The 19,483-nt window shown below is 41.3% G+C and overlaps 2 protein-coding genes and 1 long non-coding RNA gene across 5 annotated transcripts in view; 1 reads left to right on the top strand and 2 right to left on the bottom strand.

Moving 5' to 3' along the window:
• Positions 1-1,210: 1,210 nt before the first annotated feature.
• Positions 1,211-9,590, bottom strand: LOC149918943 (uncharacterized). 2 transcript variants are annotated; one of them, XR_016464155.1, is made up of 4 exons: positions 9,254-9,590; positions 8,474-8,564; positions 4,462-4,554; positions 1,211-1,558 (listed from the first exon to the last, which is right to left on the bottom strand). XR_016464155.1 is itself a non-coding variant. In XM_090135286.1 (4 exons), exons 1-4 carry the CDS (start codon positions 9,295-9,297, stop codon positions 1,431-1,433), a joined length of 312 nt encoding a protein of 103 aa, XP_089991412.1. In that variant the 5' UTR covers positions 9,298-9,590; the 3' UTR covers positions 1,211-1,430. The 2 variants fall into 2 exon arrangements, 1 of the variants encoding a protein (XP_089991412.1); XM_090135286.1 differs by having other exon boundaries at positions 4,506-4,554.
• VIT (vitrin) overlaps positions 4,747-19,483 on the top strand; it is a 43,665-nt gene continuing 28,928 nt past the window's right edge. Inside the window, exons 1-4 of the mRNA XM_031593187.2 lie at positions 4,747-5,033; positions 15,736-15,798; positions 16,563-16,628; positions 17,674-17,830. Coding sequence (XP_031449047.2) covers positions 15,771-15,798; positions 16,563-16,628; positions 17,674-17,830 — 251 coding nt within the window. The 5' untranslated portion in view covers positions 4,747-5,033; positions 15,736-15,770. The remainder of the gene's footprint in view (positions 5,034-15,735; positions 15,799-16,562; positions 16,629-17,673; positions 17,831-19,483) is intronic.
• Positions 9,691-17,758, bottom strand: LOC149918942 (uncharacterized). 2 transcript variants are annotated; one of them, XR_016464157.1, is made up of 3 exons: positions 17,680-17,758; positions 11,725-11,930; positions 9,691-10,126 (listed from the first exon to the last, which is right to left on the bottom strand). It is a non-coding gene; the product is annotated as an uncharacterized LOC149918942 (long non-coding RNA). The 2 variants fall into 2 exon arrangements; XR_016464158.1 differs by lacking the exon at positions 9,691-10,126 and adding an exon at positions 10,463-10,825.

Genomic DNA, 19,483 nt, shown 5'->3' with positions numbered 1-19,483 from the left:
AAGCCTTCCAGGACATTGGTTATTTTATTTACCTGAGGTCAATTTAGATGTAAGTGCTTTAAGCAGCTAAAACCAAACAATGTTAACCCCCTAGTTGCCCTGCTAACCCAATTATACTTTTAACTTTCTACTACGTACTTGTGCCTTATTTTTTTAGTGTAGAAATGGTCTTTAAGCACATTTACCTCAAATGCAGGAGTGCAGAAATTAATATTTTATTTCATAGTGTATCAGGAACACAGCAATGTTACAGAAGTTGAATCTCTTGTTGTTTTTTGGGAACTCAGCTCTGCCATGTGCTGCCATGCCAGCAGGGCTGCCAGGCTATGCAGGACACCTAGAGGGGCTGTCACATGGAGAACAGTCTGCTCTGTGGCTCCTACAGTAGTATTTGATGGAAAAGACTCGTGGGAGATTGAGAGCAGAAAACTTGCTCCTTTCTGCTTAAGTACTTGGATAGGATTAGATGTGACATAGCTACACGTGATCTTGCAGAAATCATTTTGTTTACCTATGTTTTCTGTCCTTTCATGTAGAGTCAGGACCTTGACAGTGCTTCCTTAGCTTGCCATCAGTCACTGAGAAGTGACTGAACCTACAGTGGTTTCTGCACAATGGTCACAGTCCAGTAAGCGCAGCCATGAACACTGTGACTCCTTATGCATCTCCTACCCACAGCCTCATGTGTAAATGAGTCTGGTTTTAGAAGGTGGCCACAGCCCCACACCAGAAGAGCCGCATGTGCTCTGGGCCTGCAGGTAGGGTAGAGGCATGGAGGACTCCTGGCCTTCCCCTTAAAAATTACCCATCTGAGTTTAGGTATGTACAGGGCTGTAGAGTGACCTTTTAAAAGGTTTTCTATGACAAACCATCCATGCTAAGCCAACAACCTTGCAGTATGAGGGGAGATGGAAATGAGGGAATTTTTTCCGGGCAGGTTCAGATCCAAGTGCTTGCTGGACAAAGGCCATGCAATGCAATAGAGAGGAAAAAACAGGGTGTGATGTATGGAACATCACCACCTGCCTCGACCCATGGACATATTGCTTGCTGAGCATCAGATCTGGGAGAGGTGAACTTGTTTACTACTTCCGAATAGGTGAGGTTTTCCTCTTTCATTTACCAGTAAATCTCAGCAGAGAGAGGGAGAAATGAGGGACCTTACATTTCTGTGTCGGCTGAAATATGTAAACCCTCAAACTGTATTATAAACAAAAGCTTCAGGAAAAATGTTGAAGTTAGTTAGATTTGTAGTGAGGCTTAGATTGGGTGAAGTGAGCTTCCCTTCTGGTAAGTTAGATTTTCAGTTATTCCAGCAATGGTTTTACACAAAAATTGTATACTTTAAAACTTCCACATGACCAGTGATCAAGAAATGAAGACTTATTTAAAGGTCTGTGACAGAGATCTATCAGTAAGTGTCTGGTCTTTCAGCTCTTCTGGAACATACCTCCCTCCAGGGACTCGGCTGAGTTGTCTTCTTCCACACCAGCACTGCCTGCATATATCACAGCATCTCTATCAGTCTTCTCTTTATCTTCCATTGTGTTGGTAATCTCTGAGTAGATAATAATTCAGTGTGGTCACTAAATTTTCCACAAAAATGAAGACTCTTTTTGAAACTGAAGTATTAAGTCTCCCTGCTTCACTAAGGCTTTGAGAGGATGGATCAGATATCTGACATCCTTTGCTTTCAGGCTTCTTATTACAGTGGAATCAAAGCCACTCCGTGTATCAGTGCTGCCTGCTTGGAAAGCAGTGATTTTGGTAAAATGTTTCACTGAAGTGAGCAGCTGAGTTGCTGCTGTGAGGAAGTGAGGCTGTGATATGTCTCAACCTTACTTACTAGGCATATTTGCATGTATATATGCATGTATGCATCTCTGTATATGTCGTGCAGTAGAAAGATTACACCACCTGAAGTCCTTAATTGAACAAACAAACAAAAAACCCACACTATAGCAAAACTTTATAGCTACCACTGCAAGCAGTACTACCAGTTAACAGAAAACTCAAATGAAGTCCTCTGAATAGAACTGATGGTAGGAGGCATGAATACACAGACACCAAGCATTTTTCTACCCCCTAGATAATAGTGTCCAACAGCTATTGTCTTCAAACTAGTGGCTTTCTGACTGCACAGTCACCTTTTTAATGAGCAGATCCTTTCCTGTGCAAATCTATGCACCAAAGTGAGACCACACAGCAGGGTTCATCTCTTGCTCCCGCACTTTGTGTTGCCAGTTCTTGGGTGGCTGGGAGTTACTTTGGTTAGGAAAGAGCACAGCTGGCAGTGCTGGGAAATGTGGTGATAAAGAGAGACAGCCAGCAGCCTCTGCAACATTTTGTTTTGATACCCTTCAGCTCTCCATTACACATGACAATGAGAGGGTGAATAGTGACAAACTTAGGGAGTTTTTACTTCTTCTGCCCGCTCAGTCTTTCTCCTCCACAGTTCCCAAGATGCTCATTTCCAGCATGCACAGTTAGCTCTTACAGCAAGACAAAAATGTGCCAGTCCAACACCAGCATTCTAGACCCCAAGCCTTGAGCGTAGCTCAGATGGGTGCAGCACAGATGGATTTCACCAGTGCTGGCTTTCTGGAAGCAACAGAACTGTATTCACACAACACTGTATTTGAGCTACATCCTGCCAGTTCAATCCGACATTTTGCACTGGGTACCATTTGTCTATAAATTGGATAATCCAGCCATGGAAAATGAAAAATGGATCAGTTATTTCCCTTGTAAAACTACAACCCCCTAATAGCAGCAGAGATGGAACATGACCTACCATGACACAATAACTGTTGCTTTAACTCCTTATCAATCGTGTTCAGCTTGCCAATGTCCACAGCCCTGAACAAGCTAATACGAGTTCCAGAAAAAGAACCTCAGGAGAACTTTTTGCATGTACCATTCCAGTCATTCATTTCTTCTCATCCATAGTACAGCACCAGTTTGACAATTTCTGTACTCTGCCAGCACAACCTGAGCCTTTTTCTGCCTAAGTCTTGGTTTGTCAGGGCCTTGCTCATCAGCATTCTCATCACTATATTTCTTTGGTTCTCATTCCTTGATGTACAGCTCTGTTTCAAAGTCAATTTAGAATTTAATTGATTTGACCTCAAGAAACTTCTTAGATAACTACTGATCTACTACTATGGAGCTATATAGGCTATACATGCTTGTGGATTTCTGAAAATAGTCTTCTTAAGTGGAAAATAACTGGCTAAATACCAGTGAAGGTGTGTGTACAAACACTTGAGAGTATTTCTAGCAACATCTGTAGGTAAGAGATTATCACTTCATCCAGAAGTGCTGGAAAATAGCACAGCCACTTAGCTGTACAACTCCAGTATTTGGATGTCTGGCCTTCAGGACCTCTAAAATTCCTAAGGTCTCAATCGTGTTGCCTAGTATTATTTGAATAAATGAACCTCACAACACATTATGAAAAAGCTGCTGGTGATATTCTGACAGTCTTAACTTGAATTAGCAAGACTTTGGGTGTTGTTTTTTCAGTAGATTTGCTGGGTAGATCTGCTAGTAGATTTGCCATCAGGACAAGTTTTTTTTGTCTGTATACTTTTTTCTGCCTCACAAGGAATTACCATGTCAAGCCTAGATTTCTATTTTGAGAGCATAATCGAAAGAATCAAATTATTATGTATGATTATAAATTAGGAAAACAGTTGGAACTTCTAGATAAACCTCTGTTGCTGTACTGTTCATTGGTATGCTGAGCTGTCTTACAGTTTCCATAAGTACTGGACAGAAGAATCACAAACAAATGTTAATCACTTTCACTCAAGCCAAATGTATTTACAGAACCGTTACATCAGAAGTAGCCAAGAACTACATATCTCTTCAATGTGTCTTTTGAGCTCCATCTCCTATATTTATTCTAGGTTTTTGTCCTAACGTATGAATTTTCACTAATAATGATCTCAGATAAAACTGTTTATGTTCACTCATATGGGTCACCTACAAACATCTGAATACTTAGCTGAAATTGCAAATTACACTTTGCATTCCAGCATCCAAGGATACGATACGCCTTTCTGTGGTAACATTGTGAATGCTGTGATCTTGAAAGTCTCAGTAAAACTTTTCTCTTAAAGTTATCTGAGAAATTTAGGAGCTACATGTACAGATACTTAAGAAAAATAGTCATTTCTGTATCATCTCATTTGGCCAGGCCACACTAAATGAGTGCTGGTTTAGAAACCTCTGACAACTTTTTGTTAAACTTCTGCATCCAACCAGACCAGAAAAGAGTCCACGCTAATGCTTACTTCATACTTCTGCTTCTCTGTGGTCAGACTCACAGATTTGCTGTTGTTACTAATCCTCCAAGTCCAGGGTGGCTGTTTACAGAATAAGATGCTATAAACATGAGTAAAGGCATCACAGTCTGTCTCTTCAGAAGCTATCTACCTCTTTAAATCTGACTCTCACCTAAGCAATCTGGTACTTATGATCTCTAGAGCTGTTGAACTTACTCCAGGCTGTTGAATTTAGTAGATATGGTCTTCTTAATACAGTGCTGAACTGCATAGGGAAACAAAAAAAGTTGAATCAGAATATCAGGCAAATAAAACTTCTCTTTCCAAAAGAGAAAAACCTGACATATCTGACAGGCTGATGCAAAAGAAGCATAGAAATCCCTACCAAAAACATGTGGGAGGGAACATATATTTAAAATAGGACCGCCTAATTCAGCTGCTAAATCACTGTAAGGAGCTCTGTAGGTCTGTGTGTGTGGGAGGGAGAGGGAGAGACAGAGGGAGAGAGGAGCAGAGGGAGGAGGGAGGGAGGGCAACGTGCCTTTCACAGAGCTGGGAGCTCGATGGGAATGTTTGATTAGCTCCTCTTTGAAAGAGAAAAGGTGTCCAGGCCTCCCTTCGCTGCCTGCTTCTGATTCTTTAAAATAATGTTGGCTGGAGTTTGTGGTACAGAAAAACTGGGAAAAAAAAGCACTTTCACACTGTGTGGAGAAAAGGAATAAAAAGTTGCACACCTCAAACAAGGTAATTCTGATGTCATTTCTCTGCTATATTTGTTTTCTGGGGACAGAGGGAATTGTTTTTTTTTTTTTTTTTTTTTTTGCGTGTGTGTTGATGATAATTAAATATTTTCAGTGCTAAGAAACTGTAGGGATATAATTTTTTGTTTAACCTTCCAGCTGTGTGCATAAGATCAAAGACCCAGGAAGATGAAGACATAGATGTAAAATGAAACTGTACTTTATTTCATTAAGCATTTATAAAAGCATTAAACCCCTGCTGTTAAAGTGGACACATATACTCACTGCCTGAATAGCAAGGGCTTAACTGCTTCATAAAGCATGGTATATATTAGTCACACACCAATAGGCACATATATGGGTGTTGTTCAAATAGCGTGCAATAGGCAATGCGACCTGTTCCTTATGTTTAAAGTGGCTTTGCTTTCAAGACTTTTTCTTTGCCTCTTTGATCAATAGGAAGGTATGTGTTGTATTAATTAGCACTACAAGTCTCTGGAGACACTGATCTCCAAGACACCAAGTGGAAAATTATGTTATTCCAGTGATGTGTACTTATACGGTGTGAACTCCCTTGTTAGTTGGATAGATTCAGACATATAAGCAGTACAGTAGCCTAGACTTTACGTATCCTTTTGTGCTGAGTGCTTATTTTGCTTCTGTGGGTCCAAAAATGAATAGCATTGTCAAGCCTGCCATAGCCATTCAGCTCTCTACAGAGAGATTAGAGTCCTGATAAGTCTCTTCAAAATGTGATTTCTGTCAGACTAGTACAAACATGAACCAGATGCCCCAAGCAAACTTTCATCCCTACTCAGTATTTTGTTCCTAGAGTTTACATGAACTATGCTATATACAGAGCAAAACAGGAGCTACAGGTTGAAGAGGCAGATCCCTCTTACCATACATCCCCAGAATTTAAACAGAAGACCAAAAACAAGAAAAGAAAAAAAAAAAAAAGAAAAAAGAAAAATTTAGTTCAGTTTACATGGCTTACAAAATCTATTTGAGAATAGCAATTTATGTTTATAACGTGTTTTGCTGAATGTTTGCTAAAGTTAAAAACACCTTGCATTTTATTATGGACAAAGGCTGGCTCTCTTTTTCTGTATCTGAAGGACATGGTACTACAGTCTTTACTCAGATCACCACCTGAATTAAAGTGATGACCGTAAGGCTGGTCTCTTTAGGAAACACAAGCAGAGCTTAAGGAAAAGTAACTGCATTGCACATGCACATTACTTTCTGAATACTGAATCAGTATCTTACTGTAGACTTTGCTTCCACATTTTTCAAGTGTGTTAAGTTGCTGGGCTGACAAAAAAAAGATTTCCAGTGTTTCTGTTACTCAAGATAAACAAAATATTTAATAAATAACTAAAAGAGAAACTGCCTTACCAATAGAATTGAATATTGCATTGTGCTTCTGCCTGAGGCAGGATGCTCTTAACATGCTTGCTATTTTCTGTAAGACAGTTTCTTCCCTGGCAGTGTCCTTGCAGAAGACACTTGGTTGTTGAACCAAGTGGTTTTATAAGCAACACTGCCATGTTTCCTCATACCTGGGATCCAAGAAAGAGTGTATATGTTGGTTCTCTAATACCTGATAACAGGATATTAGTGAAGTCTTTCCTTTAGTGGAAGTATTAATAAGGTATTCACTCCTTCACCCAGCTACTTACTTTCACAAAAGTAGTAGGAAATTAATTTTTATGCTCCCTTGGGTCAAACTTGATTAAAATGAGTACTTCTAAAAGAGGACTGCTTGAGACTGCACAAGCACAGAAGATGGGAAAAACTAATTACTTAAGGTGAAATAACAGAGTTATTATTTCTGGCCATTGCTTTTTAGAAAACACTATAAAAAACAAACTGAAATTTATGTAGTGGTGGCAAAGACTTGATTGTAACTGGTCTACCTGGAAAATTTTTATATTTTTCCTTTTCACCTCAGAGCTTCAAATACAGCTCTAGAAAGAAAATAGTGCTCAGTAGCTGAACATGCTAACCCAACAGCTATGGTTGTACTCTTCCCCTAGTGCCTTGAGGCTAAATGCAGAGAAAATGCTCTAGCATACAGTCATGAAATCTCTGTACAGAAAGATGGGCAGGTGCCAGATCAGTGAGGCGCAGGTTGTCCCATAGCAGTGCAGTGTTATCTGGGCAAGTGGCCCAAAGTTTCCTGAAAGCCCTGAGAGACATTCCGGCCTCTTGAAGCTCTGAGTCCACCATTCAAGAATTCAGAAACTGAACACTGACCATTGAGCACGCCCTTCTTTCTGAAAGCCAGTCCGTCATACGGTGCTCACTGATTTGCATTAGAAAATAGAAATACAGAACAAAATAGAAATCAATACAGAACTAAAATTTGAGCTTGTTTTTTTTTTTTTTTCACCTTGCCCACCTTGAATAGTCTTTAAGGCCAGAGTCATAGGGAGAGATAGGTGCGTAGCACCTTCTTAAGCACTTCAGTCACTTTTTTGAACTCGCTCATGCACAAGGAGTCCTGTTGTTCCCAGTGCTGCTGGCCTTGGGTGCCTGTGCTGGGATTCAGCTGGGGACTGGGACAATGAAATCACTGTTTGGAGCCAATTGTCACACTGAGACTATAATTATCTCTCTTCTAATGACCAGCCAAGCAAGATAACAGTTTTTATTCTGTGTTTAGAAAACAATGTCTTACTACAAATTGGTGGTTCATTCGCTTGTAAAAGAGCCCCTCTAACAAGTCTCAGAGCAGATGTCATTCTTTTGCACCCTAGTTCGTTTATTTACTGCACACTTCACACTTGGAAAACTTGCATGAATGCTACAGAAGCAGCACAAGTGGTGCAGAAGCAACCAGAAAAGCTGTAGCTGTTTAGGCTGTATCTACATCAGTAAATTAAACTGTCTGGCTCATGACTGCCTGCATCACACGGGTGAACTTTTTTAGCTCCCAGCCCACAGGGGCTGCACGTGTGGCTGCAAGTGCTATGGGAGGGAGCAATGAAACTGACTCCCTGAAATGCCCTGCGGAGCAAACTGCAGCAAAAAGGGAGGAGTGAAGGGGTTTGTTGCAGGTAACACAAGACTGTGTATGACAGATGAGATTTTCCTCCAGTACTGTGGCCCACAGACATGTTGGGGTAGCTTCAGATGTGGTGTAGGCTCCTAAGGCATCTATGGGGATAGCCATAATCACCAGCAGTGACTGCAGCCTGCATGGATATGACTGACTCTTGCAGACAGTGAGATGAATCAGAAGTCGGTAGTCAGGACAGCATAGCACTCACAGTTCAGTACCTGAGCTCTGGCTCAGATCCCTGCAAACATCTAGCTCCAAGCTCTGTGCCCTGTAGCTGCAGTGTTTGTGATGTTTGAGGGCTGCTCCCACATCCTCTGCAGCATGCTTTGCCAGCAGAGAAGTAGAGCCACCATTCCCTGTCTCCACAGCCCTCTCACCCTCAACTTTCTGCCACCTTCCTCTGAGCTGGCGCCTCTGCTCTCCCTCACAGTGGGACATAACTGCACCATTTTTTTCAGCAGATGAGCCCTGGAAAAAACCAGGAAGTGTTGGGCAGAATGAATATTTTCCAGTGAGTCGGAACCTGCATTTTAAGTTGGAAATGCATTTTAGTTAAAGTTATAATACCATCTGCATTGCCACTTTGCTTTTGAAGAAAAGCACCCAAATATATAGCTCATCTCCCAAACTGGAGATACCTCTGGATTCAGAAGAGCATTCATAGCCACTTTTACTTCATTCAAATTGTTTAAACAGTTCTTAACTTGCCAAGTCTTACTGTCATGACTGACTTAGCTTTCTGATAACTGTTAAGCTGATCCTACCTCTGCTTCATCTCCAGAGCTGAAGATGTGTTAAAAGTCCATTCGTACATCCAAAATGTATCTCATTCTACAGGACATCCTACAGATACAGATATTAGAAAAAGCTCTAAAGATGCCAACAATATTTGCAAACTGCATTTTGGCCTGCCACCTTATAAAATAGCTTTGTAAATGTAATGCATGTAACACGGAAGCCAACAGTTTCTCAGTTGGCAGCTGGTTCCCTGTGAAAAAACTAAATTGCCAAATGACAGTTTGACATGAGCCAAATTTTCTGGAAAAATTCTGAATGATCTTTGTGTAGCTTCTTGCAATCCTTTAATGTCCCCACCAGGATGGACTGGGGATTTCCAGTGCCTCCAGGCTTGTACATAAAACTGTGGAAATTTTTACCTTTCCAAGATCATTTGTTTACAGGGAAGTTTAAATGCAACCATGTCTGTACTTCTCGATCTCTCTGCCAGGTTCCTTTAGGGGTTCAGAAGGCTCCATTCTTTCTTTCTGCACCAAACACATAGCTTATCCTGGAGCTCCAGAACAAGAGTGAGACACAGAGGAAAGCTGGCAGCAGTGCTGTGTGCCCTGGGCCTTAGTCATCTCTGGAGAATCTGAGTGATGCACATGTATGGCTCCATGACTCTGGTGGCAGTAGGCATTGCTGCCAGCCAGCCGAGGACGATGGAAGCCTATCTTGCTCACCACTCTGACAATGCATCTGCAGCACACCAGCATTTTGCAGGTTTTAAAAACTTCTATTTGGCAAAATTGGTAAATCAATATCAGCCTGGTACTGAGAAGTACTTCTCAACAATTTTGGTTGCACCTCCACTGTCACAGTACCCACAGTACTTCAGAGAGGCTCTGAAGGCATTGCTCCCTGCCACACCACCTTTTTTAGTTCCTCAAGTGCCTTCAGGCACCTCAGACATCAGGGGATACAGTTTTAGAAGCAAAACCACATCATACTGCATAACCAGTATGCTGAAGAGCCTGTGCCCACCATCTGCCATGGACTACCAACATGCATATAACGAGGCTGCACAGCTTTACCTGCATGTAATTGCAACAATCAGAAAGATCAACGTGGTGGAATAGTGACACAGGAAGCATAATGACAAAGGGACTAGCACAGCAGAAAGGTGTTACAAAGGAAAAGAGAAAGCACTCACCCGTCTCTGAAGATCAAGGCTCACAGGGAAAACTCCACAAGGGAGAGATCTCCAACCAAAGATCCTTCCACAGTAGCAGTCAGCCCCTAAATGAGGTCTAAGAGAGATGCAGTAAGACTCTACCCCTTCTGATCAAATGGGTGAATTGCCTTCACCTGTGTTCCTAGGGCTAACTGGGTCCTTTCCCCAGGTGCTCAATCAGTGGTTCAGGCCATGACTCAACAGTTACCATACAGATGTCAAGTCTGTGACCAGCAACACCTTTTCTTTTTCTTTTCAGAGATCCAGCACTACCCATGACAATCTCATTTATAATGCTAACACCCATGCAAACCTGTAGCTCACTTTCATCCCAAAAGCAGCCTGAAGTCTCAAGATGTATTCTTGAGCCATTAAAATTGGAAATAACACTCACAGGAGTAGTTTTCCACTGGCTCCCTGTCCATGTCCAGTGATAGTTCTCAGACTGAACATGCCTGCTGGACTACAGGTGGGCTGCATGCTGACACCACAAGGATGAATACAATTGAGACTGCCTGTAGCAAAACCAAAGTGGCAGTGACCACTTGCTGAGAAGGTCAGCCTGCTGCAGTGCAAGGAGTAAGGCTCTACTGGCACTGCAGCCTTGCACCGTGAGCCCTTGAGGAGCAGGACTCACCTCCAACCCATGAGAAGGAGAAGGGTCAGACATTCAAGCCTTAAAATCTCTCTGTAGGGCAGGTGAAAAACATGTAACACGTCCACAGAAGTATGGGCAGACTCAGCTCAAAGACTGAAGACTAATCTTTGCCACCCTCTGTGAGGAGAACAAGAAAGCACAAGCTAGCAAGTGACCTGTGGAGCCGCTTGTGGCCCAGATCTGGAAGACATGAGCCTGCAGGAGATCCACCAACAGCTCATGCATCTCCACTGAGCATGCCAGTGGCCCCTTTATATCCCATGCCTATGGAAGGGGGGTCAGGAAGGATGAGCTATGCCTGCAGGACATAGCCTGGGGTGGTTGTCAGCACAGAAGCATTTTAGCATTCCAAAATGCTTTCTGCAGCTTTCCTGATGCTTTCTGATTTCCTGAAGATATTTTGACTTCCTTGAAGAAGTCACTGTCAATCAATTCAGTTCAACCACTTACTCCTTTGGCAGGAGGTAATGATAGTTGTACTGACTGAACTAATACAGCTTCCATTCTATTTTTCTGTAAGATGATGTATAAATTTATCAGCATGCTTAAGGATTAATTTTACTTTCAACCTAGACTATAACTAACCTTTTTAGCAAAGGGATACATGTACTTCTAATAAGCAGAGCATAAACATACTGTTTCTCTAACTTCTGCTTCTAAGTTCTTACCATACAAAAAGGTGTTAAACTTTGTCTCAACATGCCACAAAAATTTCAAAAGCCATCCCCAGAGTGATATGAAGTTTCTTCAGTGCTGTTTTCACAAATTCTTCACTTTTAGACCAAATATATACCTTTAGGGGAATTCTGACACACTACAATAATTCTGAGTTTGCATGCAGCACAATAGCACAGTTATTCAGTGTTTTTTTTTAACTGTGCATCCAACCTGGGAAACCATGTGCTGCACTTTAAAATGTCCCTTTGACTTTTTAGAATTGTTTTATTGAAAATAGAAAACTGTGTTTTACAAAGAGCAAAGGAAATGTAGCCATGAATCTTATGCTTTGTACCTACCACAGCCCTCAGGTCCTACTGGATTGCAGATTTTTCCATGTCCCTTCCATCACCCCTTTGCTCTCAGTTTCTCTGGAACACTGCAGTGCAAGGAACGTGGCTGGGCCCTGGCTGGTGTTACGCAGAAGTCATTAAATTAGGAAAGGGAAAGAGGTTGCCTCCAACAGTGAGCAAGTTCCAGCGCACAGAGGGAGAACGGCTCAAGCCTAGGAGAAATGGGGACATATACATGAGACATAAGAGCTGTAAGAGACAGACAAACAAAGGTACTTGTCTGGACAGGGATTCACAGATTGCATGTAACAGCAATTCCCAATGGACCAGGAAAGCTGTGCATCCAAATGAAAAAAAAGGAACATATGATGATTTAGCAGAAAACAGGGAAGCACAGTGTAATGATCGTCATAGAAATAGTTGTCTGGATATTCCAAGTTATGCTTTCTCTGTGAGTGGGTGATATATCCTAAATGTATTTCTTCCTGTGCTGGGAGGGACAGGCCAGACCAGTGTAATTGGTGGTTACCTCTGTGAGACAGATGAGAAAGTATAATCATTACAGTTTTATTTAGGTCCTGAGAAAGGTCCGGCAAGTTAAATCACACTATAGTTTTAAATAAATTACCTTCTTCTGAAAGAGCCCTGTGGAAAGCAGAGAAAGCATTCATCGCTGTTACTTCAACCTTGGTTTAATTTCAGATCTTTGTATGAATATAAAATGAGTGGCACAGGGCTCCTTGGGTGTTTTTATTTAGCTGTAAATTGCTGGGTATAGCATCTTTTCATTATACCTGTCTGACTGGGGCTATTTCATACTAAATTCTTCTTGAAAATCTGCACATAAACATTTCTTGAAGTGGCTGTGAAAGAAAAAAAAAGAAAAAAAAAGGGTTTGTGTGTCTAAAGGGCATCTTAGCACTGGGACATCTGACTCAGCAAGCCACTGGGTACTGGGTGCCAGCAGCCTTGCTAGCTCTCTTCTAAGATGGGGACCTCATAGAGCAGATCAGGCACCACTGACACAGCAGTCAATCCAAGCATTTATAATGAGAGGCAAGTTGTGACAACCCTTGATCAGGAAGAACTGTATTCAGGGCTGTCTGCAACTTCAGAGAGTTTCAGCCCACATTTCTGTCACCAAATTCATCCCCATTGTCAGGCTCCAGAGCATGAAAGATTGGGATATTCCCCATTCGCTGCTATCAAGCAGGACCCTGCATAACCATCCATACTAGAAATCCAGGATCAGAAAGACAGCAAGTGAGAAGGAGCCTGATATGGTGCCTACCTGCTTACTTTCCTGCGAACAGAGCAGAAGCAGAGCATCTGAGTGAGGGAAAGCCCCAGGACCCTACATCCTCCTTCACATGTGAATGTCCAGTCACACAGCTACAGCAAGACTCCTTTGGCACCCTCACAGCTCTTAGAATCCCAGACACACAGCCACAAGCCAGTCAGCTGAATTTATTTGAAAAACAGAGCCAACACCTAGCTCTTTATAACAACATGGAGGAAATAAGCCCATCTTCAAGCAACAGAGCAGTGTCCAAGACCTTGCTCTCTTTTCTGAAACAAAAGATATAAACACCAAGCAGGAACAGCAGCAAACACCCTGCTATGAGAGTGTGATGACCCATAGTGGGGAGGACTACTGTAGACCACCTTGCTATTTTTCTCTGAGAAGAAAGGAGAGGAAAGAAAATTGTAGGTATTAGCCCATTTACCTAGTTTTCACCAAACACACAGCTGTTATACTGGTGAGCTAGGGGATAGCATGAAACAATGAAAGAGTGAAATGTAATTAAAAAAATTTAAATCTTTTGCCCTATAAGATGATGATCAGCTCTTGTTTATCTGAACCAGTGTACTCACACCTACACCAAACCCACTTGATTTTCCTGTAAGGAGCACATATTTAACTCAACCCACAGTGCTTGAAGATAGCCCTGTTAACTCCAAGCTACTTTTTGAATAGCTTTGAAACAAAGTCCACTTCTATTTTTTTTAACAGCGCCAGTGTTGCTGCTATATTACAGCCCCTTGAGAAGGAGAACAATAACACACACTATTGGGTACAAAGAGAGTACAGAAATTAATTTCTGCAGCACAGGAGATTACAGGAAATAAACTGCTTACGCCTGCAGAGACAAAGCATGTGACAGCAGCAAAGAATTTGTGTTTGCACATGTGACGGACAGCATTGTCTTACACCAAGCATCAAGGACTTACTTAAAACCTCCAAGTCCATCATCAAATGTGTAGTTTTCCATACAACAACAGTTCATAGCGGTAAAAAAACATCTGTTTGTAGAGCTTCTTTCATGTAGTAACTTCCTTGGAGAGCTTTATAAAAGCCAAGTTGATATAATAAAACGTCAGTGTCTGACTTAATGTGCTGGAAGAATGGCGTGCTAATTCTGTCTTTTCCCTGGCATTCAAGCTTTTTCAAATATTTGTGGCAGAGAAAAAAGAATCAACATTTTTTCAAATAGAAAATCTGATTTCAAAAGGTTAGGATAGTACTTATACTTGAAAAAACTGAAGGAGATGCTTCGTGCTGGATTTGTGCTTGATTTGACTGGGATTTTAGCAGTGTTAATATAATGCTTATACACTGCTTTCCTGCTGTAGGAGTAATGTGTGTCATGGCAGTTGGGAGGATACAGATGAGGAAATGTACTCAGACAAAGGAGATTTAATGCTAAATGGTCACTTGCTGTCTTCAAGTAATTAATGGAAATCTGCTAAGCATAGCTGGCATTATCACGAATCATGAAGAGAGTCGCAGAAAAGTGATGGAAGATGCCAGTGAATCAGGGCTTACAAAATACCATCCAGATCATCCATTGTTTTGATTCACTAATGAGACACAAACTCAAAAGGCATCTTAGCATCTCAGTGCTGGGAGTGAAAGAGTCCACAGCAAATGGACAAATAAAACAAAAACAGGGCTCTGGGCATTAGAACGTTTTTTTCCAATTTTGTATGTATGACAGGAATTTCACAGAGCTGGAAAAATAAAAGTATGTAAAATCCAATTTACATCAGAGACAGCATAGCTCAGATAATAAAATGCCAGGTTCAGGATAAGTTGCTCCTTCCCCTGTTTTGCTGACCATCTGAGATTTTGCTGGAATTGGTCGTGGCTATGGAGCACACTCCTCCTAAACATAAGATTTCTCATTTTGGCTTTTGTAAGGTTAATTACAATGTGGATTGTTTTCTTTCATATACATGTGGCCCCTTGCACTACATCTCTGGAAGACAGGTGGTTTGGCCAGGTATAGTTCTATAGCAGAGAGTAATCAGGAAAAGAATAGCAGAACAACGATGTGGAATCATGGAAGGAACTCCATGCTCAGGAGAAGGAGGATACCTGTGATTAGTTTGTATCCTTGTAGGCTGGCCAAGATATTCAGGGATAGCAGGAATCAGGAACCACAAAAACAGACCCAGAGACAAATGCCATTCAGAAGGGCTGATGTCTTCTTAATCTCAGGCTTGCACACACACATCCTCAGCAAAGGAAGAAATCAATAATTTGTCTCACAATCGATGGCATGATTGCAAGATACTTTACGCAACTTGCTTCAAGAGTGAGATTATTTATGTTCCTCTTACATTTGTGACGTTACAGGATGCACTTGAATGTACAAATTTGTGAGCACTCCCTAGAAAATTAGTAAATTAACTTGAACAACTGCATGTCCATATCTGTCATGTCCTCTGCTACCACTGGCTTCAGAAATAAACCTTGAAACCAATGAAACCTTAGTTTTGCTGAGGTAAAAGTCAAAGTCTGACAGAAGTAAAAAATGAGTCCATGGTTTTTCTAAAGCCCTAGCATCATCTCTGGGGATGTCAGCTGCTCTGCAAAGTCCAGAAGAAAGGGGCACAGGACATGAGGACTGAGATAGGTTGATGAATGCTGCACGCTCCCTCTTCCCTTACCATTCCAGTATCATCTACAACACCTCTAAATGCAACCTGATCTACTCATGTTTTCCTTTTCAGTGCTCCTTACTGATCGAGACTTTGCTTCAGTCACTATGAAGGCCTCAGTCATTGCAACCTTCTGTAAGTACAGCTGATGTGATGCGATTAGTAGTTAGTAGGCTTGCACTCCCCTGTTCTGGCTGATCAGTGGCTGCTGGAGAAGTAAGCCTTGGCACAGCTTTTCAGAAATGGGCCACCCAGATTTCCTGACTTTTGCATAGCAGTATATAATACACATTACTCAAAACTGATTTCTGAGTGCCTGAATATAGCTAGACACAGTCTACATCAGGTGTATCACCAGGGCTGAAAATATCTGTAATTTAAAGATTCACTAAAAAGGAAAATCAGCAATTAATTTTGTATTGTGAGCATCTTCTTTTCCTCTGAGTTCCACAACTAGAACTTTTCTCCTATCAAGAAGGTTCCAAAGCAAAATGTTTATAAATGTGTCCTCTTTTCTTTCTCCTCAACTTCCTAGTTACTTAATGCACAGAGATGCTGATCTGCTGGTATCTCTATCACACCAATTGCAGTATTGCACCACTCACGGAAACAGTTGGCTTTTTTGTTATTTTCTGGATTATTTAGACTCAATGGCATCTTTTGACAATGAGTTTCACAGAAAAATATGTGATCTGTTGTTCTTGAATCCCCTTTAGAAAGCTGTCATTTTGACTGGATAAGTTAACCAACAAGCAAAAGCTTAGATGTGTCATTAAATATTCCTATTTCATTTTTTCAACCAGTTGATTAAAACTTGGGAAATCCCATGCAGAGGAGCTTGTGGTGACTGATGCTGGCAGTCCACCTTTTTCCTGAAACCTGTGTTTTTTTTGTTTTAGGTGTACTTCTTACATGTACATATGCAGCTAAGGAAGCCACAAAGAAGACCAAGAAGGCTAAGCTATGTAAGTAAGTGATTCCATTAATATGCTTGGCTGCTTTACAGCAAGCAAGGCTGATGCATAAAAATGTCTGAAGTGATAATCTAGTAACTCTTCACAGTTCTTTAGAGAGTCAATGGAAACATACATTAAGTAAAAGTTATTCTACTGAATTAATGTGTGATACTGGTCCATGAGTAAAGGAGACACTGTGTATTTCAGTATTAAAATGTGTCTTCATTTGTTCCCACTCAGCATACAAGGGTCATCATAAGGCTTTTGAAAGTGATCTAAATACATGAAATGAATCTGCTGTAACATAAAGCATATGTACTTATTTAGCATGAGAGAGGTTGTGTATGTCTTATACACTAGGATGCATAACTTTCAGTCCTACAGACTGTTTTCATGATTTAGTCAAAATACAAGAATGCTGGGAGGTGATGACTTATACTTAATGCCCTGTGCAAAGTAAATTGTACCCAGCAAATAGTTTTAAAACTAAGGGGAAGATAATGGGATGTGGCTGCAGCCTAGCCTTACAGATGGCACAGAATTCCAAGAGCATGGGGGAGATTTGGGAAGCATCATGCCTCCTGTGTGCATGGTCATTCCTGGTCTCTACTCACGGCCACCTCTTCACCAACTGCCTCCTTCCTCAGTGGTAACCACAGCCCAGGTAACAACATTTCTTTCTCCCTCCATCAGAGTCATATCTCCATTAAAGAAATAAACACTGAAAATCAGAAATAATGCTGGAGGGAGCCTGCTTTGCAGAGGGGTTGGAGTCGATGATCTCCAGAGGTCCCTTCTAACCCCTGCAATTCTGATTCAGTGAATATCCTCAGATTTCTTCATTCCATCCATACAGCCACAATCCTTGGTACAAGGCTTGTTACGTGTTATACTGTAGATGCAGAGGACACAGACATTTCTTGTATCACAAAAGCATTGGTGTAAGAGCATAAGAGGAGGGCATCCCTTTCATTCAGTTACTCATTCTTTTATGACAAGATCATTCAGCTATGAAAACATTCAATCTGACTTTACCAAGATTTTGCTCTCACAGACATACCTCAGATTGACTGCGATGTCAAGGCTGGGAAGATAATAAATCCAGAATTCATTGCAAAATGCCCTCCAGGATGTCAAGATGTAAAGTACCGTGTTTATGGCACAGACATTTATGCTTCTTTTTCCAGTGTGTGCAGTGCTGCAATTCACAGGTGAGTGGGTTAAACTAAGCCAAGCACCCAGAGAGAATCATCACTCATGGCTTTTCAGGTCCTTCAAAGTTCCCAGTGCCTTGTAGGTCTGTTTGCAGGCTGCTGTTCTGGTGGAAAGCACATGAGAAAGATCATGTGTGTTACTATGGATCCAGTGCTGACAACTTATTCCTACTGAAATCAGTTGTGTTTGAGGGTGTTCCTCAGCTGTAAAAGTGTCTTGAGATTTGCACATCTCAGACACTGAACTATTCTCATTCAAGTGGGATGGAACTGCTGCTACTAATAAGGTTTCAGAAAAAAAGACTGACATATCACTGACATAATGAATATATACAGGTCACACACTCGTGGGACCAGTTTTAATTCTGCGGATTTGAATTTAACTGGTTTTGATGTCAAAGATTGAGTAATGTGCCTTTCTGCCACAGAAGGAAATACTGGACAAAGAAATGCATAATGAAGATTTTATAGCACTAATTTTGCAAAATTTAATTTGCCATGCAAAAAATGCACAGATATTTTTAATGGAGAATCACTTCACAACCAAAACATTGCATTGCAGGCAGGATGCAAAGGCAAGATGCATTCAGATACAAGTGCAGGAAGAACTTGTAAAGTCTGATTGACATCTTGGCTTCATTCAAAGAGTTATCACAGTGCTTCCAGTTCTGAGAAATAACTGGGAACTTGAGTAAGTTTGAATAGTAAAGACTTTGAGACTTTGTACCTTATTTGAAAAACAATTTCCCTTGATATTGTGTAAGAGAACTGTAGCAGCACTGAGAAAGTGTAAGTGCTCATGAATCTTTGGTGACATCAGCTCCTCTACCGGTGGGAATTCTCTGCCCTCCTTCCTTTCACAGTCCCATCCCGTGAACTGCTGTGGCCCTGTAACAGCCATACTTCAATATGACCTGCTGAGATGGAAAATTGTGTTCATGTGTTAATGTGAAGCTTTTAATTGCCATGGAAAGCTGTCTCTAAATTAATATAAAATGCAAAACATTTAGCTTTCTTAATTCAAGCTGCCTGGCATGAATTCTCACTTGAACATGTAAGAAGACAAAAGCTCTGCTTGTAAGGGGTAATGCTTACGAGGGAACAGCAGAGCTCTCCCTGTGCTGATGTCCAGGAGGGACTGCATAGTAGTGAGTCTCACTACAAGGCTGCACCCCGGGGTGCCACTGGACTGCCATATCTTGTCTACAGCAGCTGCTGCTCAGCCCTGTGCTCTGGTGATGGCCTTCAAGAGACTGGCTTTCACACAAATTCTTCCTTTGGATATTATTGCATAATGAAAATTGTGTGGTCTGCAAGCAGAGCTTGTCCCAGTGGGAAGGTAGAAAATACTGATAGAGAATGCAAATTCTGCTGTAGTTCCCTGTACTATTGGAATGAGGATTTCAGTTTTCCCCATTTGCCAGCTGAGTTTGGCTAGGTTAACTTACATGGCACACCTCCACAGCTTCCAGTAACATTTTGTTCAGCTTATTCTGGGCTGAAGTCAGAACCAGGCTCAGTTTTCGTGGATAACACACACTGAAAAACAAAGAAAACATTAGTTTTTGAAAAAGAACAAGTCAGGAAAATGGGAGGTTTGTCTTTGATTAGTCTAAATTATTATTGTTGTATGGCTGGCCCTCCAACTCT

This window comes from Phasianus colchicus, chromosome 2, assembly GCF_987193195.1.
Source record: "Phasianus colchicus chromosome 2, bPhaCol1.hap1.1, whole genome shotgun sequence".
Taxonomy (NCBI): Eukaryota; Metazoa; Chordata; class Aves; order Galliformes; family Phasianidae; genus Phasianus; species Phasianus colchicus.
The sequence above is the reverse complement of the archived record's forward strand: the minus strand, read 5'-3'. Positions and strand labels throughout refer to the sequence as shown.